The sequence below is a fragment of the Cucurbita pepo genome, chromosome LG09 (assembly GCF_002806865.2).
Source record: "Cucurbita pepo subsp. pepo cultivar mu-cu-16 chromosome LG09, ASM280686v2, whole genome shotgun sequence".
Lineage (NCBI taxonomy): Eukaryota > Viridiplantae > Streptophyta > Magnoliopsida > Cucurbitales > Cucurbitaceae > Cucurbita > Cucurbita pepo.
In genome coordinates, this window is record NC_036646.1 from 4,983,035 (window position 1) to 4,992,272 (window position 9,238).

Sequence of the window (9,238 nt, forward strand, 5' to 3'; positions counted from 1 at the left end):
CTGAACAAGTGCGTAAGCTTTCCAAGCCTTTTCTACTTTAATTTTGAAACTTCGAGAATTTACTGAGAGTCAGATTAAATTTGAAGTGAGCGTAGAAGGAAAAAAATGTTTGAGATTAAGTTACTACTCTCCCTTGATACCTTGATACTGATGCTAGCTTAACGTAGCTTCTTGGAATTGTACTACGGAAATTGATTTCCCGAACTTTGCATAAAATAATTTAAACTTAAATTCAAAAATTTAGATTAACTAAAAAGTAGGCAGAGTAACCTTAAACGCGTCCGAAGAGTTGAAACTAATAGGAAAGGGTTCGAGCATGCCATATCAGCCAAGGAACTGCGGAGCCGTGAGAAAATGTATTCTCCGACTAGCTATAAACCACCTCAATGGATGAAGTGGGACAAATTTTATTTTTTATTTTGGGTTATTACAAATTTTTTCAACGTTTAGGGCCTTGCCAATTTAACCAATGAATTTCAAGCATTATATTTAACCTTTTTGCAATTTCTGGAAAGTATATGAGCCTTTTTGCAATTTCTGGAAAGTATATGAACCTTTTTGCAATTTCTGGAAAGTTTATGAACCTTTTTGCAATTTCTGGAAAGTTTATGAACCTTTTTGCTATTTTTCTATTTTTTTTAAACTTTGATCGAGCATTTTATGGATTCTAATAATGGTAGGATGTTGCCAATATTCTTATATTTTTCACTCGACAGATAATATTAAATGGTAAATAAAATAATTAAAATTATTATTAAATTTTTTTTAATAATTAATTACTCGATTTTATGACTAAATTCTAATAATCTCTCACTTGCACTATAGTTAGACACGTGCATTAAGGCATACTCTATACATATCTATACATTGTATATTCTTCTACTTGCTCTATAGAAAATTAGACATATCTTGTAATTCTATACATTCTAAGTGACTCTTAAACACTTCAGCTTAGAGATTCTTTTTATATAAATCAAAACAACCGTTATTAAAGTTATTATTCACTTTCATGATATTTTCTCGAAATCATTACCTATAGATTATTAAAAGCCATCTTAATATTAGTCTTAAGGAGAAACTAAGGATGACGTATGTGTTCACAAAGCTAGATGATTCATAGAACTTAATGGAGTAATAGTGACACCTTGGAAAAGGTTCCGGACGTCTTGATGCATAATGACAAAGTGAAGAAATACGAGTGCAACTATATAACTCATGACTTATAGTTGGTATCAATTTTTTATGTTGAATATATATCTCCATTGTTTTTATGGAGAGAAAATATTGATCTTCACCGACCATGAAAGCTTGAAGTATTTATTCACGCAAAATGAGCTACACATAAAGCAGAGGTAGTGGCTAGAACTAGTCTCCTGATTACAACATCGAGATCCTTTACCATCTTGGTAAAGTGAATATTGTGGTCGATACCCTGAATAGGAAAACGACTCACACATCAGCATTGATTACAAGGTTGGTAGAGATTTAGGTTGACCTAGAGCAAGCTGGGATAAAGATGTCTGTTAGGGGCATAGCTCACTCAATTGAGCATCTAGCCAACCGTAAGAGAGCTTGTAATGGATTCTTAGAGGGAGGATCTCAACTTGGGTCGGGTTTGGCGACAAGATAAGGTAGAAAAGATAGATTGATGGTAGCTTACTTTGGCGTGATCATCTATAGGAAAGGTACTTTTTGATGTAATGACCTACTTTTCGAGAGACTCAAATCATAATTTGTCAGGTACTAACATTGGACTTATAAAACCACAAGACATCGTGAATTCAAATAGGTAGATATAATGTTACTCAAAATAATGACTTGAAAACTCGAGACAAAAAGAGTCATTGGCAGACGATCCTATTCTCAAACTTATGATCTATTAAAAAGGTTGGGTTGCATAATTTCTCCTTTTAGTGGATCCTCATGATGACAGTAATCTAATTGAACTGTATTGTGAAAACACTCGAGTAAAACAAGAAAGAATGACCAACAAATAGAAAGCTGAAGAACTCATGAATTTACTAAAGCCATTACATTCTTACATCCCCAAAGCCTCCACAAATGCATCTTTCACAACAGGATTGGAAGCTGCTACCCTCTGTGATGTTATGTCAAAATCCTTGCCAGATCTGCCATTACAATTAACATCCATCCATCAAGACCAAAGTTTACAAGACTTCCTTCTTTTCTCACAATTTGTTTACCAACACTTTCACAGTTTTCAAAGAAACACAACTTTTCTAAATTTAGAAGGTAAATAACAAGACAAAGAAATACATAAAGTGAAAGTAGTGTTTAGACGCTCAAATTTCAGAACATAAAGAACAAAACAAAATAGTTATCAAATAAGACTAGCCACAAAAGAACTCCATTACTCGAGCATCAGCTAATTGACAAAAAATTCCTTTTTTTTGTTTGTATTTCTGTATTTCAGTTAGAAAAGTGTTTGCTTGTCGGAGTAGCCTTAAAAGTTTAACAGACAGGACTCAAGTTAATGCTACTTACGGATCAAACACGAGCCCACCAGCTTCGGTGACAATAACAGCTCCAGCAGCGACATCCCTGAACAGATAATGAAATATTATGATGATTGTGATGTCTCAGACAAGCAATGAACAGATAAGTTAGTATGTTGTACCAGGGACCTCCAAAACCAGTTTCGAAAAACAAATCGATCCTTCCACAGGCTACCCCACAGAGGTTCAGTGCACAGGAACCACTCATCCGAATTGATCTCACCTACATACAAAAAAGATGTTGACATAAATGTGGAGATCACAGAATGTTATAGGGAACAGAGTTAAGGTCTCACTATACCTTCAAAAGCAAACGATTAATTCTGTCTGTAGTAGCATCTACAGTCGACTTGTCACGTTTGGTCCCAACCTGTACATATTCATTACGATCGACTTTTATTTTGGTCAAAAGTCTAAGATTGGCCAATTGTAGACAAAATTATCAAACATTGTATATATTGATTAATGCAAGTATATGCTTATAGATATGAAACAAAGAAAATCACTACTTGACAGAGAACTCGAGGGCAGCATTTGAATTGTGTTTTTCCCTACGCTGTCTCGGGTGGATAAAATTAAGGGATGGTGAAGGATTTCAGAGATGAGAACTCAAGGAGATGGAAATGGCCAATGAGAGAAAATTGACAGAGGACCCTTTACAGGGTTAAGAAAATATTTCTACAAACTAAGGTTTTAGAACATGATTGCCATATTCATTGCTATCGTACTTATCAGATAAGCATTTGGCCCAAAGATAATCCATAACAGAACATCAAGGTACAGATCATGAAGAGAGTTAGTAGAAATGTGAATATAGGGACTGAAGGTTTTGCAATCTATTCAGAACGTTGAATGCAGTTTTACAAACTTTAATTCATTTCCACAAGAACTGCAAAGTAAAGAAGTGCCTGTGATGCCCATGGCAGTGTCATAACCAGTAAAGACATTGACTAATGTAACCAGTTTTTAAGGAGATACAGATACCTCAGATACAAGAAGAGACTTCAACAATTCGTCTTGGGAGGATACTGAAAAATAAGAAATGAGGCGTTTGAGAGAAATATATAATATAAAATTTCAAAGTTTCAGAGAGGTTTGAAATGCCACATACTCACCTTTAATAGGCCTACCATTAAGGAAGGCACCTTTTCCACGAATTCCAGTAAAAAGCTAGAGACCATGAAAGCAAAAAAAACTAATACAATTGGCTCAGCAAGAAATGGATAATAAAACAATGTAAAAGTCTCTTTGATAAGGATCATGGTGTTCCAAATGTTCAACTGAACCTATTACACGATTCAAGACCAAGAAGATTCAACGAGCATTTATTCTTCATCTACAAAATTGGATAGACTTGGTTCAACCATTATTTCATGTGTTAGAAGCTTGTTTTGAGGAAGGACCATTTGGAGCTTCGGAAGTGAATATTTGCACCGTTTTAGTAGTGGATGAAGTTGCTATAAATTGCACTTGATTAATAATTTGTTAGAAAACTTTATTTATTATTTTAATTTCATAATTTCTTGTAGTGGAAAAAAGGGTGGAAATTACTTGTCGAAGTGGCCATAACTGTTTTGTGGAGATTTAAAGGGTAGTGGGAGTAAATCATAGCCACTATCTTCTTTAGTAGGCATTTGACGAGTTAAAAGTTTTTTTTGTGGAGAAATTATAAATACCCACAAATTACTATGTAAAAGACATAATTTTAATGAATGAAATTAAGCTCTCAAGTTGAGACTTTCACCCTTAGAAATTTGAGCATCATTTTTGTCATTTATAAGTTTCATACAATTCTTGTGGTAGATTGCATCTGAGCTATTCAATCATGCCTTGATCAAGTTCGATTGTGGAGTGACTCAATTTAGAACAAGGTTCAAAATCTTACTTCTAGATTAGATCTTTGATGTTAAGAGATAATCTAATCCAGCCTTATCACTCCTAGAAGAAGATAAAGATATTTCACCTATTTGATGATAAACAGGTCAATTTGATCATATCAAAGCCAACAGCATTTACGTAAGATTATGCAAACTGTTTATCAATTGATCAAACGGTAGAAAAATGTGCAACATTGTGTCCCTATTTGGCAATATAAGATTATCACAAAGCTGAACTTTGCCAAACAAATATAGGAACCTGGGATAGTATCAAACATCATTTTCCTGTCATGCGAGTCTCACCTCATCAATAATTGGATTGTAGACGACTCCAACCGTGGGAACCTTTCCAATGGTCAGACCAATAGAAACACACACAAAAGGGAACCTACAAGTTGTCATGTAGCAGAATTAACGTCAGCAAAAGCGACAGATACATAAAGGAAAGGAACCTAAATTGCAGGCAAGGATGGGTACCCATGAACAAAGTTCGTCGTTCCATCAAGTGGATCGACAATCCACGTTGGTTCATCGGTTAACTCAGTATGACCAAAAGCAGCAGTAGTTTCTTCCCCAATGAACTGAGTTAGTATGTTTGGAATAATTCAGGAGTATGAACAAAAGTATACTTTTTCTTCCTACATAATGGGAAAGTTAAAAGGAGTTACAAGAACTAGACCTTATGTGAAGGGTAATGGTCCTTGAGATAATTAAATATGAGATCTTCACAAGCCTTGTCAGTTTCAGTGACCAAGTCAACCTTTGAACCATGTGAATTACCAGTAAATTAATGGTCAATATTATAGTGAACAATCGAGCATTCTAAAATAGTATAGTTAGGAATTTAATTACTACAAAAAAATTTAGCTTCATTTCGATCCCTCCCCTGTTCTCCATGAAACCATTCAGATGACTCACAACATTCTAAAGAGCATACGAATTTGAATAAGATTTCAATAAGTGAAAGAGTTCAATAGCAAATCATTTTCTCCACAACATCAATCAGTGATAAAGTTCAATAGCAAATTACTTCCTTCGCATACAACTCTACCATCCAGATGTGCCAATAAATAATTCAGTACACTAAGCAATTTTGACAGGAAAAAGGGGGAAAAGGGACAATGGATCGATAACCTGCCCTTTGTGCTCTATATGCTTGGTCTGATAGAATCCCTTACGAATTACCTTAAAATAACCACAGAATCAAATGGAATTGAAGGAATCATCAGCAGATTGAATGAAGCAAATGGAACAGAGACGAAGAAAGAAAAAGAAAAAAAAAAACCTCTCCGGCTTTCTTGGCGGCATCGACTGCAGTTCCTAGGAACTCCTCGAGAGAAACTAAGAACAAAATCAAACAACCTTTTAACAAAATATTCGAATAAGAAATGAAATCCATTATCTCAAGGAAAAATGGACTGAATGTACGAATCAAGGATTAAAGCATTACAACAAAATTGGATTAAGCGGGTTTATACCATTTTCCGCCATTGCTTGTTCTATCTTCCGAATAAACCTCGCTTGAATCAGAGAGAATGAGCAGAAGAAATTGATCGAATGAGGAACAAGTGATTTCGATTTTCGATCAAATAGAAGACACAAATATGTGACGTGTGAATGCCACTACTGCCTTCAAATCGAATTTGAGTTTTAGAAGTATTGAAAGGTAGAAATTTCTATGGGCGTTCTAAATGTGAGATTAAAATCAAGTTTAACAATAACGGCAAATATGAAAGTTATAATGTGAATTAAAAATATTGAACCACAATATGAATGAGGTTACGATCATGCATGATTTAAGATTGATTTAGGGTAGAAATTGTCTATAAATCAATTAGAAGTCCCATGGTAATCTCCCATATACCCCTGTACAAACACATTCCAATACCACGGTATAAACTAATTTTTGTGGAAATTAATGTTGGATTGTTCTAGCCATGACAAGATGTTTCAAAAGTAGTATCGTAGTTAAGGTTTTAAGATTCTTATTTGAAGCCAGATTTTTTAAGTATCTAAATGTTTTTTTACCGGTAAGAATATTCACTATGCTTATGCAAAATCGAGTTTTGTTAAGCTCTTCCTTAGTGTTACAAAAGAGTTTGAAGAAACAAACCCCCTTAGTTGCCATGCTTTTCTGTATGGTTATATGAAGATTGTTAAAACGAGACTTTGAAGGTATATAGGCAAAGAGGTCAATTATTAGACCTTTAACAAGGTTTGAAGAATTTTACTTAGAGGACAGTGTAATAAATGAAACTAATTAATCTGGTTGATGGAAGGAAGCAAATCATCTCGAAGAAAGTGATAAAGTTGAAATGAAGGCTGAGATAAGTATTTAAGGTTTTCCAACATTAGTATACATGTGAATGTTGATTTCCATGAACCACCTTAGCCACAAACCCTCTACATGGACTCTGTTGCTTATTCAGTTTTAAGGTCTTAATATGATTGGACAAGAGGCTAAACCAAGGGTAGGTGTAAAAATGACAAAAATGCCCTTGTAATTATGTACTACTGACTTCCAAACTAAGTGGCCTCCAAATGACATGAAATTTAATAAGAAACCTTATGTCATGGTTTAAAGAGATTATGAAAAGTCTCAAGGCCATTGGAATATGTTAAGGACGTAAATCAACATTTGGGGTGATAAATGACCAAAATACCCTTATAAGAATTCTAAGAAACTCCCAAGATATCACAAGAAATTTTATATGAGACTCATTTATGACCTTTAGGGTAAGAAATCAAGGTTTTTTGAATTCCATGTGACAACGAAAGATTCAGGCATGTAAAGGAAATATTTATGACTCATATGGATTAAGGCTTACATGTTAAGAATTTTGACTTAGGACAGTAACGATAGTGATTTACAAAAGGAGGGAGACAAATTAGTGTAAAAGATGTTAAAAAATTACTGATGTGTCAACAAGTGAGAGCCACGTGACAAATGCTTCACAAATTGTAACCAACATAGGATTGAAGGTGTTGCAACCAGTCACAACTCATTTTTCAATGCACTGAAGTATGGATTGTCACGATGAAATGGGTTATAAAAAGACAATAAAATTTTTCGCTTTTAATATGGAAGACATCAAGCGTGCTATTTTAAACACAAAGATCATTTACAAATAAACATAAGACTCAAAAGAATCAGGTTGACGAGGTCCCCTCTACAGGTTCACGATCTAGCATACTCTCACTATGAGGTCCCCTCTACAGGTTCACGATCTAGCATACTCTCACTATGACCATTGCTCTACTGCTCACCTGAAAACATGAAAGGTAGCAAGAGTGAGTATAAATATACTTAATAACAAACCTACTTGTATGCTCTCGTCGAACTAATTTCTATACATGAAATTCGAAGCATAGCATCATCCAAAGCATAACTGGGCCTACCTATCTTCTTCTTCCTCGTTTCTTGAAGCAATCGGTTGATTCAAGTGCCCAAAATAAATCTTTTGTAACAGTAAAAATAATAATAATAATAAAAGTGTAAGTGATCTCATCTCTCCACAAATCTAACACTAATTCCTTCCCCAAACATCTCTCCTCAACACCCTTCCAACTGTATTATGTATAGACATTTCGGGTAAATTTCCGGGATGTTACCATTGTTGAAAAAAAAAAAATAGAAACCGCACAAACATAGTCGAATTTACTTAGAGAGAAAAAGTAAAAGAAAAATAGGCACACATTTAATAGGAGGAAAGAGATAGAAAAGTTGAGGGTAACTTAGATCTCTTTTTCTTTTATCTCATTTCAATTATTCAATTTCAATTATTCAATTATTTAGATTTTTGCTATCCTTTTACTTGTTACAAAAAATAAGATTCAACAACATTAAAATTATAAAAAAGAAATAAAATAGATTAAATTGACCCAAGATAATTGTGAACAGAATTAAAAGAAAAACCAGACAAGAAAAAATGGGAGATATGAAATTGATTAAATTGTCTTTTATTGTGGGTGAAATTAAGTAGCTCAATAATGTTGGAAATTTTTGTATGTGTATTGGCAACATAACTTAATTTCAAAAAATAAGAATTAGGGACGATAGACCTGTTGTAAATTGTATAAGGTCCTATTCTTTAGGACTGTTTAGTCCTATCCTCTCGGATAAGTTTTTAGGTTTGGTTAGTTTCGCTCATATTTTTAGGTTCAACAAAAGGGTATATAATGCCATTATTTCTACGGTTGAAAACATAAGTTTTGTGTGTCACATTGTATTTCTTGAGTGACATGTTGGTGAGAGTCTTTGTAATGTGATAGTGAGGTATTCACTTATAACACTTTGTTTACTAGTGATTGGTTGCTACCCGTGGATGTAAGGGAACTTCTTCTCTCCGAACCACGTAAATATCTTGGTGTCTCTTTGTGTAATTTTGTTCATTGGTGTTGTGAGTACATTTGATTCGTTTTCGGCACACAACAAGTGGTATCAAAGCCTGATTGTGGTATTTGGGGTATTGTGAAAGTTTTGGCCTCATCGACCACTAGACGTGCTCACAATCGTGCTTATTCTCTTGAAAATCAATTTTCAAGAATTGTGTTTTTAGTTACATCCAGATTAATTATTGCAAATGGCAGAATAATCACGGCGTGGATCGAGATTGTGGAGTTCCAATCTCGAAGTAGAGAAATTTGATGGAACCAATAATTTTAGTGTTTGGCGAGGCGAAGTTAGCGATTTGCTGGTCATGCAAGACCTTGATGTTTCTCTCCAAGAGGAGATGCCTGAAGACATGACAGAAGCAGAATGGACGAAATTAAATCGGCAAGCCTGTGGAATTATTCGATCCTGTCTTGGCAAGGATTAGAAATATTCATTTATGAAGGTTACCA

The 9,238-nt window shown here is 34.3% G+C and overlaps 1 protein-coding gene across 1 annotated transcript; it reads right to left on the reverse strand.

The window, feature by feature from the left end:
- Positions 1 to 1,858: 1,858 nt before the first annotated feature.
- Positions 1,859 to 6,053, reverse strand: LOC111801415 (inositol-phosphate phosphatase-like). Its single transcript, XM_023685411.1, has 12 exons — positions 5,872 to 6,053; positions 5,679 to 5,734; positions 5,528 to 5,578; positions 5,073 to 5,153; positions 4,871 to 4,974; positions 4,697 to 4,781; positions 3,632 to 3,686; positions 3,501 to 3,544; positions 2,818 to 2,886; positions 2,639 to 2,739; positions 2,506 to 2,562; positions 1,859 to 2,129 (listed from the first exon to the last, which is right to left on the reverse strand). Exons 1-12 carry the CDS (start codon positions 5,882 to 5,884, stop codon positions 2,039 to 2,041), a joined length of 807 nt encoding a protein of 268 aa, XP_023541179.1. The 5' UTR covers positions 5,885 to 6,053; the 3' UTR covers positions 1,859 to 2,038.
- Between the last annotated feature and the right edge of the window lie 3,185 nt (positions 6,054 to 9,238).

Excerpts from the sequence above, each read along its gene's own strand:
- LOC111801415 (XM_023685411.1), bottom strand. Across the intron at positions 4,975-5,072 it reads ACCATTACCCTTCACATAAG|TTCATTGGGGAAGAAACTAC; the intron begins GTCTAGTTCTTG and ends ATACTAACTCAG. Across the intron at positions 2,130-2,505 it reads GGTGGGCTCGTGTTTGATCC|ATCTGGCAAGGATTTTGACA; the intron begins GTAAGTAGCATT and ends TTGTAATGGCAG.